We start from the raw sequence: 24069 nt of genomic DNA, 5'->3' as shown, positions 1-24069 counted from the left end.
CCTCCATCTATCCCTTATTTTACTTTATTTTTGTGTATAATACACAGAAATAATTTGAAGAAATCAGTACCATTTTACCACCAAAACTTCAGCATGTTTATCACTAACTAGAGTCAACATTTTTACTGGCAGTTTTGTGATTAAATTCCTATCCTCCAGAGCACCCAGCAAAGTAGGGACCATATCATAGAACATCAATTTATCCACACTGGATTGAATTTAGACACCAGTTTGAAATCTATTACAAATTAATAGTGTGGAAGCCCAAATAAATGGTTTCTGGGCCTGTGGAGGTGGGTGTGTTTTATGGGTTTGCAGAAGAGCTATACCTATATGTACCAACCCAACTTGTGATCTGTCAGAGATATTCTAGGGGAAGCATCAGGCAAAGTTTCAGGAGGCAGACAGGTCACCATCTGATTGATTGAAATACTAATATGGAGCTGGTTATACTCTGTGCTTAAGAAGCAAGAGAGGAGTGCTCCAGTTTATCTAAAGATACACATTGAAATAGGTGATAAAATAGCCCAAAAGACAAAAACAGGGCTCATGTGTACTAGCCTGAGCCACTGGATGCAGTTGGGTGGAAGCTCTACTCCTTTATAAAGCAGCACACACTCCAAATGGACCATTTGGGCTCAGGCAGATGGATCTGGAAGAAGGTGTTCTAAGCCTGTGTAGTTTCTGACATCCTATTAGGAGAAAGTTACAGTGCTCCTCAGATTTGGCATAACCTTTTAAAACATGTTATTTCAGTAGTCATCATTCACCCAAGTCCTTCCTTTAACTGATATAGACTATGTATAGCTATAGTCACATCCTTATTTATAAGGATGTTTATTTATATCGCATGTCTATTTATATCCACATACAGTGGGGCCTTGACTTACGAGTTTAATTCGTTCCGTGACGGAGCTCGTAACTCAAATTACTCGTATGTCAAATCAATTTTCACCATTACAATGACACGTGATGCTGGGCTGATGTTGTGGTGTTCACTGTGACGTTCGCTGCGCCAACTAGCGGTGGGGTATCTGAAGTTGGCTCGTAACCTGAATTTTAGCTCACAACTCAAAGCAAAAAATCGGCAGAGAGACGGCTCGTATCTTGAAAAACTCGTTAGTCGGGACACTTGTAAGTCAAGGCCCCACTGTACATTCCCTCATTCTTCAAATGACAGGCCCCTTCTCATTCAGGTATCTCTGGTCATCCCCTCTTTGAAGAGTCCTCTCTGGACCCTTTTATTTAAAAGGAAGATCCACTCTCCTCATTATACTCTTACCTTGTACTCTATTTTACCTGAAACATATCACAGTTACTAACTACAGGATGTCACACAAAAAGTACACACACACACATTGAATCATTATAAAGGCTGTGTTTATTAAAATACATTTCAAAATTGAGCTATCAGCTGTTAAAGTGTGGATACATTTTGGGGGACACCCTGTATATACTTTTTTATTTATGTCTTATGACTCCTACCTTCTCATTTCCTTGTACTTTGATCTATCTTGGCCTTTTGACTGGGGACTGCACCCAGACTTGCCTTTCTGGACAGTGCCCGCAGTTACAAATCATCGACCCCATCTCTGAAAGCTCTCATTCCTTTCGCATGCTTCTCTCAGCTAGGGGTAAGAAGGAAATTATATCCGAAGGAAGAAATTGACCACAAGCTGTGAATGATTGAGAACCCCACTTAATGTGTTAAACCTCCTGAGGATGTTTACATATTACGAGAGGGGTAAACTGGCAGTGTGACGAGGCAACTTAACTAATTTCAGGCAGTGTGTGTGGAATAGACCTAGGGATTTAGTTGACTAAAAACCAATCTGTATGGTCTGAAAATGGAAAAACTCGCATCCTTCTTTGAGTGCATTCTATGTTATGCACTCTTACATTACATACTGACTTCCATTACCTGTGACTCATTCATTATATGGTAGCTGATATCTTGAAGAAGGTAAAGAATAATTAGGTTGATGAGGGTTTTCCAATCATGTCAGTTGAGGAATAGGTTAGGAGCTGGAAATAGGTAGTTTACAACAGAAAGATGTGACAAAAATAAGAGATCTTTGCCTCATTTATTGTTTGTTTTTGGAAGTGAGATAACTGACTATCCAAAGACCATGAGACCTGAGCATGCGGGGAGTGGAAAGTCAGGAGTATCCGTCGGGAACAGTCGAGGCTGGCTTCCGGAGGAGGTGGGCTTGCAGAAAGGATAGTGTTCAATTCAGGAGACAAGAACAGCGAGGGCCCTTCAGGGAAGGAACTGTAGCATTAGCTAAGATAGGACTTTGTTGGGATGGTAAGACTTGTGGCTTTGATGGGATGGGACAGTCCATGTTGGGTAACAGAGGAGGATAAAGATGTATAAGTAAGAAGCAGATCAAGGCCCTTGATTATAAGCCACATATAATTTGTCCTGGAGATAATGCATGATGAGGAAGGGACTCCTTTTTGATGCTTTGATTCAGGATGATCTCACTTTAGGAATATTTTAGGGAGGAAAATCTGAACAGCAATGAGCTGTGTAGCAGGATAGTTAAACATAGGGGACCTAGAGTTAAATGGTCTAGGTGAAAACCCTGCTTCAGTTACTAGTTTCATGACCTTACACAAATTACTTGTTCTCTTTAAGTCTCAGTTTCTTCATCTCTTAAATGATATCATAAAAGTAACTATCCTTAAAGATATTGTAAGCACTAAATGAGATTGTGTAAAAGTATTTACCATAGTGTCTCTCAGAGAAGTGTTAAATAAATACAATATGATACATATTATCATATAGTTATTAATGGTCATATTATTATTAGGTGACGTTTCTAGCACATCCTTGTAAAGAAATCTTATTTGTTGGATCCACCCCAAACTTGCCAGATATGTCCACCTCGGAATCGTCTGGACAGCCTTCCCCGCTGCTGTCATGGAAACAAATCTGCTTTTGGCAGTACAGACTTTTGTGCCCACTTCATGATCCTACTCATATGCTTTTTATACCGTATTCCAGAGCCTTCCTCTGATATCTCCAAGACTATCACTTTCCCATCTGTGAAACTATAAAAGGAGGCAAGCTAGAAAGCAAGGAACTTCAAAACATTCCCACAAGAGTTAGTGGATTAATTCCCCTACTGCCCAATCAGTACTGCCAGGAGCAGTGGCTCTCAGCATAAGCCACTGGGTGCATTCACTTCACACAAAATATATGTTACTTATCCCCAACTTTTCTTTAGCAGATTTTGTAAGACACATTGGAATATATGTTATGTGATTATACAGCCCTGTCAACAGCTTTTGGCATCTTTCTGAGAAACAGACAAACTGAGTATCTACATCATGAATATGAAGGAGAAATGTTTGGAGAGATAAAAAATGGACTGGATAAGAGAAATTTTTTTCTTTCATCAAACATATTGTATCTCCTTCAAATAAATTCCTTACACAACACTCATGATGGACATTTAATAAATGTGAACTGATATAGTGTATGATTTTTGAGACCTTCCTGTAGATTGAGAAATATGCTACTAAAAATTTATAGGAAAATTCCATATGGAGAAGAAATCTATGTGATGTCTTTGATCATCCTGTCCATTAAAAAATGAAATCATATTAAATTCAACTGATAGAGCTGTGAAAAACTTTGGAGGAGATCCAGAAGATAGGGCCTAAAATAATTAAACGCTTAGGGAACAAAACCATGAGAGTAAGTTTATTTAATTGGAAGGAGACATATCTGTAGAAAACTTCATTAAAGTTTTTATGAAGTGTTTTTAATGAGATGTTATAAAATAAAAAGCAGTGAGCAATTTTTCTAGTCCCAGGGCAGCAATAGAAGAAAAATAGACTTATATGGATGATAAACCAGAACAATAATACTATACATTTGATGCCTTTCAAAGAACTTTCATATATATGATACTCACAGAAGCCTGCATAACAGAAAATGGGTGCTATTATGTTTGTGTTTCAAAGACAGTAAAGAGAAGTAAACTTCTTTGAATTGTACAGAGAATGCTTTGCTCCCTCACTTCCCCATTCCCAGGGTTCTGCCCTTTAGGTGTCTTGTGCCTTCATCTGGAATTGTAATAGACATAAAAAGATCTAGCCCTCTGCTCTATGCCAAGGCTCTAGGCTAAGGCATACCCTCCCTGGGCAATACTCTATGTTCTAACGATGAATCACTGAATGGAACTGTTTGTGGTTCTCCATGTCCATGCTGATGCACATCTACAAAACCAGCATTCTGGGTTTTGACATGATTCATATTTAGCTGTTTTTTCTAAGAGTCACTATTTCTTTAGCTCACTCCTGATCAGAGAGAAAGTAGAACTATGTCATTAACATGGAGAATTCAGTCCTTTTGATACTATGGTGGAGGTTATCATGAGTGTAGCAATGTGTGTCTAGTTTATCTGACAAGAACATTAGTTTGCTTAGATGTAAGTCAAGTCTTTAAGTGCTGATGTAATCATGAGCCTCACCAGTTTTGGTGAATTCTGTGGTGTGCTGCCCTGAGTTCCCTTGGGGTCGGAGGGCGTATGAAGGACAGGTCCCCTTGCCTCAATTCAGGAAACTATGAAACATACCTACTTCAGTGTTCTTCTTAAGGGCAGCTGCAGCCTCTGTTGCAACTGCTTTCCAATTCAACTTCTATCTCTACTCAGGAATGCTTCTCTCACTGTCTTACAGTGAGACATTTAACAAATTCCCCTAAGAAACTCCCTGCATGCAAATCTCCACTGTCTATTTTCAAGGAATCTGACCTAAGATACTAGTTATTAGGTCTCAGTGGCTGAGAACCAATCCCCATAATTGCAGGAATTACAATTATAGAGTCTCCCTCTCCAAATAATTTTAGGAATCCTCAGGGCTTCTTGCACAAGGGTGTCCCAGTATCAGACTTGCTCACGGGCAGTTTCTGGGCATCACCAATCCAAGGCTTTACTTTTTCTTGTTCTAAGAACTCCCCACAGAGGCTATGCTAAGCTGGAACTGTGTTTCCATAATTTCTTCTGAGGTCTATGTACTAGAGGAGTTGAAATTCTCCTTTAGCACATTCTCTGCTACTGTTTTACTGGCAAAGATGAAGGCAATTGCTAATACAGTGCAAGCAGGAGGATGCTCTTTTGCTATTTTGTTCATTTGGGATATGGAAAGGCATTCTCAGGGCATGGTTGAATTTATCCCAGTCCATCACATATGATTGAAAATTTTTGTGCTCCAAATGGTGAGAGCTTTACCAAAGTGTCCAATAAGCTCCTATGTAAATGCTTATGGTATTTGATGTAGGGCTTTGTTCTAAAATCTCCTTTTTTATCTTTGTAACATTTTGTCTGGAGTTCAGATATTACTGGTAATAGAATTAATCTAACTATTACAAAGTTAAAAAGTGGGAGAGACCAAGGACAGAATTCAGTATCCTATATAATAAAAGGGTAATATGCAAATAGACCAAACGGCAGAACAACCGAACAACCAATCAAAGTGTAATATGCTAATGATATGCTAAGGCTGCTCAATCGCTTGCTATGATGTGCACTGACCACCAGGGGGCAGATGCTCTGACTGGTAGGTTAGTTTGCTGCTGGGGTCTGCCCAATTGGGACTGAGCAAGATGGGCCGGACACGCCCTGGAGCCCTCCTGGAGTCCCTCCACAGCCCTATTGTGCACCAGTGGGGTCCCTCAGCCTGGCCTGCACCCTCTCGCAATCCAGGATCCCTCAGAGAGCTGGTTTCAGCCCAATCCCACAGGCCACTCCCCTTGAGAGGGTGCCAGATGCAGGGCTCATGGCTGACGAGCACTGTTGCGGCGGCACGAGCCTCTCCTGAGATCGGGACCCATTGGGTGCGAGCCCATTGGCAGGCACAGTGGGGCCGGGATGAGTGGGAGCAGCAGGTAGGAGCTGCAGGCGGCATTGCACTGCAGGTTTCAGCCTGATCCCTGCAGGCCACCTAGAGGGACCCCACCTGTGCACGAATTTGTGCACCAGGCCTCTAGTATATTATAAAAAGAAATGTACTGTCTCATGATGACATCAGAATATCATCTGAAGAAATATTGAAAGTCTTTGTTCTATATTTATTGAGTTCAAACACTTTGGCTCAGTACCAGTATCTATCTATGAAACCAGCTTTCAGTTAAAAAAAGAACTTACTAAATCTTTTAAAAAGTCTTAAACTGTTCTTAAATGAGTCTGTGTTAGGTGGAAGTAAGTTCACAGATCTTAAATTGTAAAACAATTTACCTCAATAGATACCTTCTTTTTATTCAATGTATTGATGAAGTCATGAACAATTTGTTGAGGATGAAGCTGGCATAGTTCCTTTTAGCTTCATTTAGAAAGATGGCTGGCCATTTTTTAAAAAATAAATGAGATTGTCTATATTTTGAGTCCACTGTAGAAATTGTTCGAAAGAAGTTAATTAAGATAAATATATTGTCAAAGAATGAGGCCTACTACTAAGAATAGGATTTAAAGAATTTTCACAATAAAATATCTTTCCTAGTAGTCATTTAAGACAGTAATCAAATATCCTCTAACCACGATGATAGATCCTAGTTAGGGAGTAGTAGGGGGCCTACAGAAGCAGGTTGGAAACTATCTGAATATAAAGCTACATCATTGAATCATCACTCCTTAACTTAATAAAGAAATATTCCCTTGACATTTTCTCATAAATCTTCTTTTTCAACGTTTAACCCTTTTATTTTACTGCGCTGTGTGGCAAAGTGTTCTCTGACTCTATTAACTACTGCTTTTCTACCTAAATTCTCATATATTCAGTTTGCCCCTAAGTCTTCACTTGCTTCCTGTTATTTTCTTAAAACATTCTTGTCTTAAAGATGATAGAGTACACGCATTTCAGAATTACACAGAGATAAGGCTGTTAGGGACTGAAGTTCATTTTGCCGTACATCTGCCACCATGCAAGAATACTTTACACACAATAGCTAAGAATTGGAAACAACCTAAATGCCCATCAGCAGATGAGTGGATTAAAAAACTGGTATATCTACACAATGGAATACTATGCCACTATAAAAATAGAAGGAACTTTTACCATTTGCAGCAGCATGGATGGAACTGGAGAGCATTATGCTAAGCAAAATAAGCCAGTCAGAGAAAGATAAATATCACATGATCTCACTCATATGTGGGATATAATGATCAACATAATTTGATGAACAAGAATAGATCCAGAGACAAATGGCAGGGGAGGGGATTAGAGAGCAACCAAAGGACTTGTAAGCATGCATATTAGCATAACCAATGGACACAGTCACTGGGGTAGTGGGGGCTTGCCCAGGGTGGGAATGGCTGGGGGGAGAGGGGATCACTTGAGGAAAAAGGAGACATATGTAAAACTTTAGACAATAAAAAAATTATAAAAAATGAATAGTTTAAATATAGTAATTTCTGACAATTGTAGAATGCCAGCACTAATAATAAAGGATGAAAATGCGAAGACTTCTCAGCATACATGGCTAATTCTCAAAACAATTTCCTGCCTTTTATTTATTTATTTATTTATTTATTTATTTATTTATTTATTTCTGTGATTCTCTGCATTAGAAATTACCTACTATATGTTTGCTAATGTTTTGCTGAAGAGCTAACCCTTGAACTTCATGTTCTCAACAGACCCAATCTCCATCTGTTGTTCCCCTGCTAAATTCCTAATCTTTTTTCAAAACCCAGTTCATTCCCCACCCCTGGTGTAGCTGTACTTGCCAACTGCTATCTCCCTGTCTTCTCACTAGAGTGGTTGTGCTCAGGATGTGAGGGTCAACCAGTTCTCTGGTCTGTCTCAGCATCTCAACACACCAGAAGATGAGACATTGTGGACCTGAATTTTTACTTTTGTATCTTTGCTAATAGTCATTCCATTTGGACAGTTTGAACTGAATTGCAAGCAAGAGGAATACACATGTGATTACATAGTCAAACAGTGACTTGAAAAACGTTTTCAATACCAAACTGGCCAGTCGAATCCACTGAGATATGACTCAGTGAACATACTGTGTGGTCTCAGGTTCACATTCCGATTATGATGTCTTTGCTCAGAAAGTTCCATTTATTTCTGCACCACTAGGCACCAAACTGAAATTTAACTTCTTTGTTTCTTAAGATATACGCAAATTTGAAATACAACTATATATGTTAGCAGAAGATTCTATCCCGTAATCCTAAACAACACTAAAGCTATCAACTTCTAGACCCAAAGAGAGTCTTTAAATTTTTTCTTAAGCCTAATATTTAGTGAAATAAATTTTAGTTTTACAGTGAATATTCATAATTGAATACAAATAAACTACACTATAAAATTGCTGTCCAGCTAGTATTGATGTATGTTATGTATGGACATGTTATGTATGTATGAATAGTTTAGTATGTATGGATTAAGGAGCAAGAGCAATGTTTAGATTTATGTATTTACATACATGTCAATTTAATAACAAAGTATTATCTGTATTTCCCATATTGAGCTCTAGTTTTCCTACATTTCCTCTAAGAAATACCAGATGGGGGAGTTGATGGAAATGATACAGAAATTAATATTGAAGTAATGGCTTGACCTTTTTAAGATGAAAAGCTTGCCAAACTTTCCATATTGACATGGCAACGTTTTAGGAATAAATCTAATATCTTTTAGATTTAGCACAGTTCAAAAGTCACCATCTGTTTCAAAAAGTGGAAGTTCTCACTATTACATAGTTTCTTGGCTCTAAGACTAAAAGCAGGCAATCCATATAACATTGACTATCAGGAATATGTGAGAAACTTTTATATATTTTAGAAAATCAAACGCAAAGGACTTTCTGAATTATTCTCAAAGCTATGTTGATAATACACTATGGACATTCTTTCTTCTTACATAAACTTGGGTAAGTCTCCTGCTCATTCTCTATGTGGAGTTATTAGTCAATACCAGCAGGGAAGCAAGTTGTAGTACAAAGAATTAAAGTGGGAAAATGGCAAAGAAATAGAATCTGATTTTGAGGAGAGTTGTTTGAAAGGTCTTTGGCAAATTAAATAAGGTTATTATAAGAAGTTTTATTTTGTTCCTTTCTTATTTTTTTATAAATTATTCACTAGTAAATCTCTTCAATTGATATACCCCAAATCAATCCTACTCAGAATCCTTTTGTATTTCCTATTCTTTTGAGGTTAATGCTGGTTTTGCATTCTAATAAATTTTTAATGTACTTTCTTCATCAAACAACTGTGGGAAATAATAAATAAGATAAAACAGGAGGTAGAAATGAGCCCATTTACAAAACTCAGCAGCAGCTTTTTTTAGTTTGTTTTGTTTTCTGGGCCAAATATATAAGAAGGTAATGTGACAAAAATGCTTGCAATGGTTTTACCTGGTTTGTTTGAGTTTTCTCAAGTGCTAGGCTTCTTGCTGCCCAACTATTAGAAACATTTCTAGCTTTTGTTCAATTGGTCTTAAACCAAGCATGCATTTCTTTACACTGACCTGCTACTGCAAAGTGGCTGATAAGGACATGTTGTTCTGCAGTCATGCAATTCTTGGCCAACATCCACTTGGCTTTGGATACCCTCAGAGCTTGTTAACCAAAATTAATGATTAGATATTAGAGTATACCTTAGATATATGCATGGCTAACTTTACACCCCTGGATAAATCTTTGAGAAAATGGTGTCAGGTGTTTGAGGTGGTAGAATATACTGAAGGTAGAATAGGCTGTGTGGCCTTTAAACATGCAGATAACACAGTCAATTACCTTGAGGAAAGAACACAGGACTTCTTTAGAGAACAAAATAATAGATAAAGAGACAGTTTTTCTATAGGACAGACACAAAAAGTGTCCGAAAAATTTAAACTTGAGAAACTTTTAAAACTATATATATAGTGTGTGACAATTTTTCTGAATTTCCCCAAAGGAGAATAACCCTTGTGAAAACCAAGACTCTCTATGTAATCTCTTTCAACATTTTTTTGAAATGAAAGACAAACTGTGCATGAGTATGAATTACAATGTGTCTGTAGAACTGTGATCTCTGCTCCATTTCATTTAAGAAGAACTTCTATCTTGGTACTGAATTGACCTCAATCACTACAAGTGGCTTATTTGAGTTTGTTCTACTTCTGTTATCTATCCTACAGCTGTAATGCAGATTTAGTATGAAGAAATACTGGCATGTTTATTCTCTGGGGCTAATAGCAAAATAAAATTCAAAGCATCTTTTACATGTTTACCTTAGAGCTCATTTTATTAATTAAAAAATAAGTTCTTAACCAGGTGATAGTATTTTATTGTTAAGAACCCTTAAATATAAGAGAAATGACATCAACATTCATACAATTAAAAATAACCTAATTCACATGCTTTTTAGGATAAACTTTATTATGAATTTGTATAGATTGAGTCCTGTTAGTGAGAATTAGGATAGCTAGGATGAACTGTACAAAAAGACCCGTTAGTTTTAAACTATGCCCAGTTAAGGATGGAGAAGTAAGACTGGAGTACACAAGGCAGAGAGAGAAGGTGACATAACAACTGGACAGATAGGGATAAAGCAAAAGGCAGTCATACACCAAAGGATGTACACAAAGACAGAAGTCTCAATGTGTGTGTCTTCCTCTATTTCCTACCCTCTGGAAGGAATATTTTCTCATGTATATTGTATGTTGTTGCTCCAAACTTCTAAACGACTTAAGTACTCAGTTACTCTATTTTTTCTATGCATCAACACCTTCTGATTGACAATTAAACATGCTTAAATCTCTGTCATCTTACATTTTCCCCCTCTTAACTCATCACCTCCCTCTAGTTACCATCTTACCTCTTTTTACACCTTCATAGTTAAACTTTTTGAAAGAGTGGTCTACTCTTGTTATTTCAAGTTTCTCCAATCTGGTTTCTTACGCTATCCCCATACAATGGATTCTTCAGGCTATGGGATCTTGTGGATAGTCCAATGGACTATCAGAGCATCTGACAAACCTTTTCATTCCCTTCCCAGACACCCCACTCCTTTTGTTTGCCTCCTACTGTTCTAGTTACTCCTGAGATCCTTTTATAGTTTCATCTTCCTCTACTCAGTCTTCCTCAAGACTCAGTCCAGGCAATTTTTTCTACTCACTCTATACTTTCATCCACACCCGTGATTTCAATGACCATCTGCACACTGATGACTCATAAATTTATATCTCCTTTCTAGATCTCTTCTCTGACGTCTATATCCATATATTCAACTTTCAAACTCCATTTTATGTTTCATAGGCACCTTAATCTCATTATGCTCAAGCCTGAACTCACAATCTTCTCTATCAAATCTTCTTTCATTGCTTGTTATCTCAACAATAAAATCTTCTATACGTTGCACAACAGGAAATAAGTATTCATTTTTGACACCTCTCTTTTCACTCTGGTATTAATCAATCACAATTTTACTCCTAATTTTATTTTATTTATTTTTTAAATTTATTTTTTATTATTGAAAGTATTACAGATGTCCCCTTATACCCTCACTGACCCTCTCCACATGCCCCCTCCCTCCCCCGGGCCTTCACCACACTATTGTCTGTGTCTATGGGTTACTCCTAATTTTATTTTAAATATGTGCCATTTTTTGTTTAAAATGATTGTATTATCTAAAAGGATGACATTATCAATAGAAATCCCTTTTAAATTGTTATTCAAGTTCTCATTTGCCTCTTTTTTTGTTGGTATCAACTGCTAACCTTTGTAAGAGAGATGATTGAAATTGGAGTAAGCCCATCGCTCTGAAAATTTATTTTATCCATACAGAACTCAGTGTTCCAAAAGTGTATGCTTAATTTATGAATAATAATTTCTGTACTTTAGGGTAATTTCATTGCTGTCTTGTCATAATCAACTGAATTGCTCAGCCTACATACCTCATCTCTTTATTCAGACATTTACTGAGCAACTTTCCATCTGATGCCTTGGCTAAGTACATTAAAAATGAGTAAAATACTCTCCCTGCCTTTATAAGGAGTTTTCAGATTTTTGTCAATTCCCTTGATTTCATTTTCAGATTGATGCAGACCCTGGAAGTTTGATTTATACAACCTTCATAGATTAGCCAAGATTCCTGCTGATAAGACTAACTTATCCAACTGTCATATAGCATGCAAACTCAGACACAAAATATTATTTTTAACTGAGAGTAACTTTAGAGACCATAATTGCTAGCTTGCTGCACTGATGAAAAATTTTAAATTCTTGATTGGTATGTGAAAATTTTGTTCAGTAATACCCTTGGGATATAACCATTGCTTTTAGCCATTTCTCTCTCCTGAGATTCCCTTATACTGAAGCATGAACTAATTTTAAGATTGATTTTCAAAACTTTATTTGTTCCAGAAAGATATTTCCATTTAATATTCAGTTTTTCCCTTTTCTGTGCTGTCAATGCAGCTGTACTCTTTTCACTCAATAGATATTTTGTTAAACAATTGAACTATACCTTAGCTTTACCTGAACAACCAGACTATTTATTTGTTCCATTATATTCTGAAAACAATTGATTCCTTTTGTGTACAATTTGATTGTGTCAAATTAAATCTTAGTTTAACTTGTAGTTTACTCCACTGAGCCAAACCTCTAGGGCGTTTACTCCACTACCATTTGGTCTTGTCTAAAACATCCACTGAGATGAGACATATGGTCCAGGCCAAATGGTCCTTGATTCAAATAGCCCATAATATTTATGTATACTTGTGGTTCATAGGACTAATATATTAAAAATATTACCATGTTCTATTAGTCCAATACCTGTATTGTGGCTGTACTGCCAACAATAACCCTTCTTGCCTCAATAACAGGTATCTAACTGGCACATGGGTTAGGGAGACGGGTTGGGGTTAGGGACATGCAGAAAAGAGGGTTTATATTAACTATGCATGTTTTGGATAGGACCAACGTTCAACAACCCTTTGGACAGGATTAGATGCCCACTAGTCCTCCACCAAACTGAAAAAAAAAAAGGATTACCAAAACAATTTCAGATGAAACCTTTTGTCGTTCTGTATTTGGGTGACTATTACCCATATAAATACCACTTAAAAAACAAGGCTCAGCACTACAGTTTAAAAAACGACTGTGGAGCACTTACCATGTGGTGATAGGGATGGATGCATTTGTGTTAGTGCTATAATTAGCAGAGAGAGTCAAGCTATTTGGGGAACTTCCACATCCATATTTAACTGTGGGCCTTCGTTCCACAGGAAATAAATGAAGAAACTGTTATCCAAAATTCTTCTCATGACCTTTAGGAACAAAATTACATTAAATTAGAGAGAAATGTAGATTTATTATATTCAATAACAATCATTCATTCATTCACAGACAATTGTTTTGTTTCAGGGGGTTATGATTTGGTGAATCATAGGAGTGTTATTAGGTAATTATGCAATGTAATAGCACTATATTAGAGATATACATTTTCCATGGGCTGAAAATGGCATGATGTTAACAGCATTAACTTGACATGAGATTAATGTCTGACTCTGTTTACCAATAGATAGATTACTTTATTTTGAACCTCAGTTTCCTCATACTACTGAGTATTGAATAATTTGACTTCTTATTATTTATAGTTTAATTTTAATGTATTTCATAAAAAAGAAATGGTAAATTATAAAGAAAAGAAGAAACAATCTCCCTTCAGCCCATTCTTCATCTCACTATTTTTTCTATTATGTACACATACATACAAATATTTTTATAGCCTGATTTTATTTTTAAAACTAATTAAATAATGTAATAAATAGTTTTATTCATCTTTCTCTTTCACTTAACAGTACACTTTAGACATCTTTCCATGTAAGTACATACATTTCTTTTATAAATATTCTTGATTGGAGTATAACTCATACAGAAAAATCACAAATTTTAAGCATATATAATTTAGTGAATGATCACAAAATGAACCTGCTCATTTAAATACCACCAATTACAGAAAAAGAACATTATTTACATTGTCTGAAGTCCTATCAATCACTACTTTCTTTCCTCCACTAATAGTAACCACAATCCTGATGTTTAACAGAATTATTTTTGCTTCATTTTAATCTTCATATTAGTGGATCATACTGTATATATTCTTTTCTGTCTAGTTGGTTTTGCTCAATATTATGTTGGGGAGACAGCATTCATGCTAAACTTTATTAATTTTTTTTGCTTTAATATTCTATTAAACAAATATTCACAATTCAGTTATTCCTTTTTCTATAGATGGCCATCCCCCTCCCAGTTTTTGGTTATTATTCATAATACTGCTATGATAACCTTGTATGTGTCTCATGGATTGAAGTGCATGTCCTTCTATTGTGTATATAACTAAGAGTTGAATTATTCTGTGAGTATTAATTTAGTAGCTATTGCCAGTTTTCTAAAATGAAGTTTTGATTTAACTTTTTACCAGCATTATATTAATATATAAGAGTTATAGCTACTCCATCTTCTTACCACCACTTGGATGGTCACCTCGTAGATTTTAACTATTCTGTGTTTATTATTGTAGTTTTAATTTTCTTCACATTAGGGAAGTTGAACATATTTTCATGTTTAGTGGCTATTTTGGTATCCCCTTTTGTGAAGTGTCAATTTGTATTTCTTACTCATATTTCTGTTTCTCCCCTTATTGATTGTAGAGTTATATCAATGTAGAGATCTAATATCTATATCTATATTCATACATATGTATGTGTATAGAATACAAGCTCTTTGTAAAACATACATATTGAAAATAACTTCTCCAATTCTGTAGACTGTCTTGCCAATCTTAAGGGTGAGTTTTGATGAACATATGTTCTTAATTTTAGTGTAGGTCAATTTATCAATCGTCTCCTTTGTGATTATTATTAGTACTTTTAACATCATCTATTGGATAAAGCAATAGTATTTAAGATTTAATAATAAAATACAAGTAGCAAATAATATAATAAAAATGGTTGAAAATCACTCTTTTGAGATCCTCCTAAATGTCCTTTACTAGAATCCACACAACTCATCCAGGTTTTTACCACGCTGCTGAGGACTTGAGCTGTACAAAACCCCGAATTAGCCTGTGCCTGGCAGAGGGTAATGCAGCTTCCTCTTCTCTGACTCTCCTGAGATTCACTAGCAGTTTTTGGACTTCTACTCTTTAATGTTTTCCCCATGACTTCCCATTCAATTTCTGAGGCTTCTTTTCTCTGAACTTGAGAGTATAATGAGTAATTTTTAGTATATTTTTGACTTTTATTTTAAAACTGGGGGAGGGTGTTTGGAGCAATGGGAACACATTTAGAAACACAAACTTTGTACCAGCATCTTGTGTTTTCTCTAGAGGAGCTCATCATGAAGCCATTGAAGGAAAGCCATTCTGTTGTTTCACTGAAAAGATGCTTGATGATGCATTAATGAAGAAGTGAGAACCTACCCTCTTTTGAAATAATTCTTTATGCTTTAAGGCTGTGTGGTAATTTTTTTTCAATAAATCATGTGTATTGTGAGTTTTCTGAATATTTATTCAGAAAATATTCTGAAACTCTTTTACAATATATAATTCTCAAATTTCATTTATCCTAATAAAATCATTGATTGTATCTCTTGATTTAATGCAACAAACTTATGAATTTCAGAGGGAAGGGGGTGGACAGGAAGAGATTAACCAAAGAACTTATATGTATACTATAGGCCCAGTGCACAAATTTGTGCACAGGTGGGGTCCCTTGGCCTGGCCGGCGATTGGGGCTGATCAGGGCTGGCTGGCCGGTGGAGGGACCATGGGAGGTTGTCCGACAGGGGTGGGTGGGGGGGGGGGGCGGTGGAGGGAGAAGGGACCGCAGGAGGTTGGCCAGCTGCAGGAGGTTGGCTGTGGGAGCACACTGATCACCAGGGGGCAGCTGCTGCGTTGAGTGTCTGCCCCCTGGTGGTCAATGTGCATCATAGCAACTGGTTGACCAGTTGAGCGGTCAAGTGGTTGACCTGTTGCTTAGGCATATATATATATATATCCATAACCCATGGATAGACAATAGTGTGGGGAAGGCCTGGGGAGGGCGTGGTACAATAGGGAGAAAAAGGGGGGCATTTGTTAACACTTTTGATAATAAAGATAAAAAGTAAAATAAATATGCTGCCTAGAACAATAAATAAAATCATTAATTACAAAACAATAGACTCTAGTTTCTAAATATTATAGTCTTTTAGAGAGTAAACCCTATAATTATAAATCTGAAATTTATATATACCATATTTATAGAGGGTGGGGGCAGAGCAGGTTTACAGTTATGAGTACATGAAACATAGTTTATTCTTGTATTATTATTTCTTAATTATTATATTATTTTCCATATGAAAAACTGTAATCCTACTTTTGCCCCATCCCGTTTATAACATAAATTACTAGTCTCATAAGAAAGGAATAATCTATATAATAAAACCCAGTGGTTGTAACGCTGTAACAACCAAAGACCAGTCACCAGGAGGCCACGTGCGCAGTGAGGCATGCGTGGGAGGGTGGGGCTGTGTGCACTATGAGGCGTGTGTGGGTGGGCGAGGCATGCACAGGTGAGCAGGGCTGCAAGCGCAGTGGGGCATGCGTAGGTGGGTGGGATGCACACGGGTGGACAGGGCTTCAAGTGCGGCGAGGCATGCACGGGTGAGAGGGGCCGCACAATTTTGTGTGCTAGGCTTCTAGTAATGAAATAATACAGAGAGAGGGAAAGTATGATATCTTAGCCGACTTTAAAAAAATTTTGCTTTGCTTGGGTATTGCATTGGATTGAAATTTTCTAAGCATGAATACTTCTTCATTGAAATACTGAAGATAGAGTATTTATGATTTATATGGCTATGTGGTTTACCATTCCATTAGAAATGGGTATATTCTCCATTTGAACTATTGTAATGACTACTCCCAAACATCAATGACAATTTGATTTGAGATCCTGTATAAATAAACATTCAGAAGAGATTCATCAGTTGGCCATCAGTTTTAGTTAAAATGAAGTTCAGCATCATTCCTTTTAAATGGATAGTGATCAATACAGATATGTATATTAAATCAGGTATATAGTGGCCAAATTTTTAAATTTCCATAAAGTAACATGACTTTCTACCATTTTTCAGAAAAGACATAATACCATACATTTGTATGGCATTTTGTATTTTTCAAAACACTTTTATATACATTTTCTCAAGTCTTGTGAACTTGATCATAGAAATTACATTGCATTATTTATAGTCCAACTAAAACACCGAAAGTTAATTGATTTACCCAAGTTTTACAGTTAGCACACATTGACTTGGGTTCAAGTCTACCACTGGTCACTTAATGATATTTCGATTTGCCTACAGCAGCATTTGGATGATCTCTTCATCCCTGGTACCACCTTAATGGCATGAGATAAAAACCATTCTCTGGGCCTGCACTGAGTTCCCCATTGAACACACACGCTTCTACTGCAGCTTTAGAACTCCTCTCTTGTTAAAGGTTTTATAGTAGCAGTAACCCCAGTAGCAACCTTAGCAGCATTGCACATGGTAAAAAGACAGAGTAGCAGTGGCATCATGAGAAGCATCATGCATTCAGGATGCAGTTAGGATGAGCTAGTCAGTGGAAGGATGGCAAGCAGAGATTCTCTGAGGCGGATTGAAGGATTGTGGCAGCAGTTTGGCATGCATAATTAATTATCGGCACATGTGTATTACATGCTGCTGCAGAATGACTTCTGGGCCAGTTTCTAAAATTGATAGAGAGCATGGTTTAATTTTTCCTAGCCTGTTAATTTTGCTTAACCTGTTAAATAAAAACTGTAATACAAGACTCTTGGTGCCAACGAATCCTCTTCATTTGGATAAAATGAAAACAAAAATTGCACCAATTGTCTATCCCACTTCTTGACATTTATGAATCTAGGGTTTTTTAGAGTCTAATTATTCTTTCCCTGAATAGATATGTCTATCAAATAGATGTAACATTAATGACAACTTTTAGACAAAAATACAGTATCCTGGGCCTGCAATTCCCAAGTGTCCCTTCCAGGCAAGTTATAAGGGAAAAGGGACTCAAGCATTATCTGAATAAGAATTTTATCACTTTCAGAAGATGGCAGAGTAGGTAAATACCTATACTCGCTGCCTCCCACAACCACATCAAAATTACAAATAAAATACAGAACAACCATCACCTAGAACTGCTGGAAAGCTGGATGAATGGAAGTCTATAACTAGAGAAGCAAAGAAGAAAGCACACTGAGACTGGTAGGAGGTGCAGAAGCACGGAATGGGCTGGTCCAGCACCCATGTATGCTGCTTTTTTAATTGGGAGGGAGATCGTCTCTGTGGAGGCCGCCCAGAGGAGCAAGGTTTTCCAGCCACACACACCAGATCCCCAGCCCAGGGTCCCAGAGCTGGGAAAAGAAGTAAGAGCTGTGGGCTGTAAAAACCAGTGGGGATTGGGGGTCAGTGACACAGAGGCTGCTGGAGACCCAGCTGTTCCTCTTAAAAGGAACATCCTCTGAGCTCCAGCACCAAGGCGAGGCTCTGGGGAACACAGACACATATAAGGAGGAACTGGATTATCTGGCATCTGGGCAGGAACTTGGGCAGCTGGGACCTCCCGGTCGCAGTTCTGACCAGCAGCCATTTCTGGTTGTTCAGCCCTGGTGATTATCTAAGACCCCACCTCATCCAATTTATAACCCCACCCAAGCTGTGTGCAGTGGCTTTTGCATATGAATGGTCTGTCCTTGCTCAGGTTAAAATCTCTCAAACAATCTACAACTGGGGCAGGGAGCCCCAAACATATCAATAAGAGGCCCAAGACCTGGCACCAGCACCAGCCTGCCTTGCTTCATAGCTGGATCTCATCTGGGCACTTCCAAACCCAATACAAAGAGGAAGAATCTGCAGATCTCTCTGTAGCTCCCGCTGGGTAGCCCCAGATAGTGATTGACTGTGCACCTCCCTGGAGACCCAAGAGCCAGTGTACCTAGTGGCCAATGTCAGACCATAACAGATTACAACTCTATACAACCATAAGTGACACACTCAAGGGGCAGACTCAGTGAGCACCAAAGTCCCAGTGAAGCAAGTCCTGCTCCATAGGGGTGACTCCTGCATAACAGCTCTCCCACTGTAGTCGCAGCTGGTCCTCACAGCCAATTGGACTGGAGGTCAATTCCTCCCAGTGACACCAACAGCAATCAAGTCTCAACTACAACAAGACTGTGCTCACAGTCCACAAAGGGGTGCACCTAGAGCTCCCAGCTAAGGTGACTGGGGAGGCTGAGCCACCAGGCCCTATAGAACACCTACTATACAAGGCCACTCTACCAACTCAAGGAGACATAGCAGCTCTATCCAATACATAGGAACAAACACAGGGAAGCAGCCAAAATGCAGAGACAAACAAACATGTCACAAATGAAAGAAATGGAAGAAAGCAAACTACTGGATATAGAGTTCAAAACCACAGTTATAAGGTTACTAAAAAATCTTCTAGAAACCTCCACAAAAATGGAAAAGGACCATTCAGAAATTAAGCATACACTGACTGAAATAAAGAATAATATACAGGTATTCAACAGTAGAGTAGAGGATTCTGAGAATCAAATCAATGATTTGGAATATGAGGAAGCAAAAACCACCCAACCAGAAGAGCAAAAAGAAAAGAGAATCCAAAAAATATAAAGATAGTGTAAGAAACTTCTGGGACAACTTCAAGTGTACCAACATTCACATTATGGGATTGCCAGAAGAAGAGAGAGAGCAAGATATTGAAAACCTATTTGAAGAAATAATGACAGAAAGCTCCCCCTACCTGGTGAAAGAAATAGACTTACAAGCACAGAGAGTCCCAAACAAGAGGCAACCAAAGAGAACCACACCAAGACACATCATAATTAAAATGCCAAGGGCTAATGACAAAGAGCAAATCTTAAAAGCAGCAAAAGAAAAGCAGTTAGTTACATACAAAGGAATGGCCATATGACTGTCAGCTGATTTCTCAACAGAAACTATGCAGGCCAGAAGGCAGTGGCAAGGAATATTCAAAGTGATGAAATGGAAGGACTGACAACCAAAATTACTTTATCCAGCAAAGCTATCATTTAGAATTGAAGGTCAGATAAAGAGCTTCACAGACAAGAAAAAGCTAAAGGAGTTGATCACCACTAAACCAGTATTATGTGAAATGTTGAAGGGTATTCTTTAAGAAGAGGAAGAAGAAGCAAAAGAAAAACATAAAAAATATGAACAAAAAATGGCAACAAATACATACCTATCAATAATTGAATCTAAAAATCAAAATAAATGAACAAGAAATCTAATGAACAGAATAATCTGGTGAATAAAATAGAATCAGAGGCATGGAAATGGAACAAACTGACGATGCTCAGAGGGAAGGGGGTAAAGGGGTGGGAAGAGATGAAACAAAGATCTTATACAGATATATGCATTACCTATGGACACAGATAGTAGAGTGGTGAAGGCCTGTGGCGGGGTGGGAACCGGGTGGAGGCGGGTAATGGGAGGAAAAAAGAGGTACATCTATAATAATCTCAACAATAAAGATTAAAAAGAAAACCAAAAAAAAAAAATCCCACAAAAACAAAATAAAAAAATTAAAAAAAGAATTTTATCACTTTCTCCATTTTGCCCTGTGCCAAACACTGTTTTAAGCAAATTGAACATGTTGTCTCTCAATCTTTATTACAACTCTTTCATATCTTTGGTATCATTATTATTAATATTATCCCATTTTACAGAAACTGAGGCACAGAGACATTAAGTAACTTATCCAAAAGTTGGAGCTAGGTAGTCCAGCTCAAGTCGTTTTCTTAATCCCTGAATTATACTGTTCTTGAGATGTTCATGGCAGCAATTTCAAGCCTTGACTGAGTTTATTTTCATACCTTCCTCTGCCCACCAGAAGCAAGCTTATTTCTCACTAGGTCTTCCCTTGATGTAATCACATCAGAAGCAGAGTTGTATCTCTCATTGACATATTTCTTCATTAATTTCAGTCAAAGAAATAGCATCTAATTATTCTTAACATGATTGTTTTATTTCAAGAGAAGTTTAATAAATAACATCATTATAGGTCAAGGGTTGGCACTCTATGGGCCATGAGTCCAATTCTGCCATTGTCTGGTTTTATAAGTAAAGTCTTTTGGGGAAAACAGTCACATTCAGGTATTTATTTTTTTCTATGGCTGCTTTCATGCTATACTTGGCAGAGTTGAACAGCTGGGACAGAGACTGTGTGGCCTGAAAAATTCTTTATTCTCTGGCCATTAGAGAAAAATTTGCCAAACTCTGTTATGTTCCTGATCAAGTACCCCCAGGAAAAGAATTATCTTTGATTCCATTTATATTTTGACTAAGCCCTTGATATATATACCCTCTTCTTACTACTTACCAGAGGAAGGAAGTATAACAATGTTTAATAGAAAAATTTCCTAAAATAAAGTCTCAATACCTTTCAATTTTTCATCACAACCCTCAAAGTTGAGTACCTTGCAAACAGAACATTAAGAACTATTCTAATCAAATGCATACTCTATTCAGGGCAAGGGTGGAGTCCTAAGGAGGGTGGTGGAATAGAGATGTGAAAAACAAGATTATGAGGGGTTTCCTAGTTAGTGAAGATATGTAAGCACAGATTCCATGTAAGGAATCTTTCTACTAAGCCTCAGTTCTTAATTGTTACTCCTATTATAAGACCAATAATGGTCAGCTTTCTCATATAATCATGTACATAGTTTCTCTCCACTAAATGGTGAGAAATGGAATGTACATCATCTCTTTTTTTTGAATGAATTTTTTTCCTTCTAGTGATTTATTTATTTATTTTTAATCCTCACCTGAGGATATTTTTCCATTGATTTTTAGAGAGAGTGGAAGAGATAGAGAGAAATATTGATGTGAGAGAAACACATTGGTTGGTTGCCTCCTGTACATGCCCCAAGCAGGGCCAGGGCCAGGGAGGAGCCTGAAACTGAGGTATGTGCCCTTGACCAGAATCGAACCTGGGACCCTTCCATCTGCAGGCCAATGCTCTATCCACTGAGCAAAACCGGCTAGGGCATCTCTTACTCATCTTTATATTCCTCACAGTGCCTAGCAGAGTGTGATGCACTTTCTTGGCGCTCAGTTTTGTTGAATTTGACTTTTGCTGTCATAAAAAGATAAGGTAAAATAAAAGAAAATCTCTACAAACTAATGAATGGCAATGTATGAATCTATTATCCATGCTTTCAACTCTACTCCCTTTCTTATTCATCTAGAGCAGTGGTTCTCAACCTGTGGGTCGCGACCCCTTTGGGGGTCGAACGACCCTTTCACAGGGGTCACCTAAGACCATCGGAAAACACATGTATAATTACATATTGTTTTTGTGATTAATCACTATGCTTTAATTATGTTCAATTTGTAACAATGAAAATACATCCTGCATATCAGATATTTACATTACGATTCATAACAGTAGCAACATTACAGTTATGAAGTAGCAACGAAAATAATTTTATGGTTGGGGGTCACCACAACATGAGGAACTGTATTAAAGGGTCGCGGCATTAGGAAGGTTGAGAACCACTGATCTAGAGCAAGCTCCATTGGGAGTTATTAAGATAGAACAAAAATTCCCCCAACATTTTATGGTAGGTATTGTAAAATTGATTAAAACTTTTGAGCAAACTCTTTTAAAATATTATTTTTCAATTACAGTTTACATTCAATATTATTTTGCATTAGTTTCAGGTATACATCATAGGTTAGACAATGATTTGACCATCATATACTTTACAAAGTGATCCCCCTAATATTTCAAGTACCTACCTTGACACCAAACATAGTTATTACAATATTATTGACTATATTCCTCATGCCATACTTTACAACCCTTTGACTATTCTGTAACTACCAACTGATACTTCTTAATCCCTTCACATTTTCCACCAAGCCCCAAAGCCCCTCCCCTCTGTCGACCATCAGTCTGTTCTTTGTATATATGAGTCTGTTTCAATTTTATTTGTCTATTTCATTTTTTAGATTCCACATATAAGTGAAAATATATGTTATTTGCCATTTTCTCTCTGACTTATTTCACTTAGCATTATTACCCTTCCTATTTGTGACAGCATACGTTTTTTTCTATAAGAAAAGATGCTTTTTAATATGATGTCAGGAAATACTATAGGATTTCATTGGCCTTGGCCAATGAAGTATCTAATGAAGATATTCTGTATTCTGCTGAGAATCATTTTATAGAGAAAGGCAGATGTTTGATTCTTTAGATTTAATTTGCTTCCTTCAGCAATATCAGAAATCTCTTCTTTTAGCCCTTCCTAAATGCACAAAACAGGAAGGCCCAATCATCCTACTTTTCCTGTTGACTCCTACCTGGAATAAATACCTAAAACTAGCCCTTCTTTTGCTTTCTTTCTTAAAGACAAACACAAAATAATAGCAAGCTTGCTACTGAATCCAGTGTTCCCACTGGAGTTGCTCATGTAATTTGCCTCCTGTCACTTGGTCAGATGTCTGCTCCTAATTCTCAAAGATCACATACTTCCAAAGGGCTTGCTTATTTCTTTTCAGAGAAGCAGCACAGAATGGATTCAACTGCATGGTAATACATCCCACGACGAAGCCCCCTGATTGATACTGCTTGCTGAGCAGAGCTCGGTTTCTGAAAGTGCACCAAAAGAGTTTTGTGTGGTCTCCTCCCTTCTCCTGTGACCTATTAGTAGCTCCTTGGACTGGGTTCCAGAATTCTGAATGGGTTCAGTGGCAGATTCAGAAAACGTGCTTTTCATCCTGACTGCTGTTCTCAGAGCCGTCTCTCTCCCACTGAGCGTTCTTTTTTAAGCAATCTTTTCTAAGGGTTTTTACTATAACCCCACAAGGATTCAAGTTTTATCTTCCTTTTTTTTTTTTCCTTTTCAACATCAATTAGTTGGAGAGGCAAACTGAGAAAAGGCAAATCTACAGTTTTGAACTAGGAATATAATTCAAAGATGACACTGGCTTACAACCTGCTATCCTTTTCCCTTTAATATTTGATGATAACA

At 37.4% G+C, this 24069-nt stretch overlaps 1 protein-coding gene across 1 annotated transcript in view; it reads right to left on the bottom strand.

The window, feature by feature from the left end:
* EYS (eyes shut homolog) overlaps positions 1-24069 on the bottom strand; it is a 1239289-nt gene that overhangs the window by 243929 nt on the left and 971291 nt on the right. The window contains 1 exon segment of the mRNA XM_070419099.1: positions 13116-13269. Coding sequence (XP_070275200.1) covers positions 13116-13269 — 154 coding nt within the window.

The sequence above is a fragment of the Myotis yumanensis genome, unplaced genomic scaffold (genome assembly GCF_028538775.1).
Source record: "Myotis yumanensis isolate MYYU_CA2020_CCGP unplaced genomic scaffold, mMyoYum1.0.hap1 SCAF_6, whole genome shotgun sequence".
NCBI lineage: Eukaryota > Metazoa > Chordata > Mammalia > Chiroptera > Vespertilionidae > Myotis > Myotis yumanensis.
The sequence above is the reverse complement of the archived record's forward strand: the minus strand, read 5'-3'. Positions and strand labels throughout refer to the sequence as shown.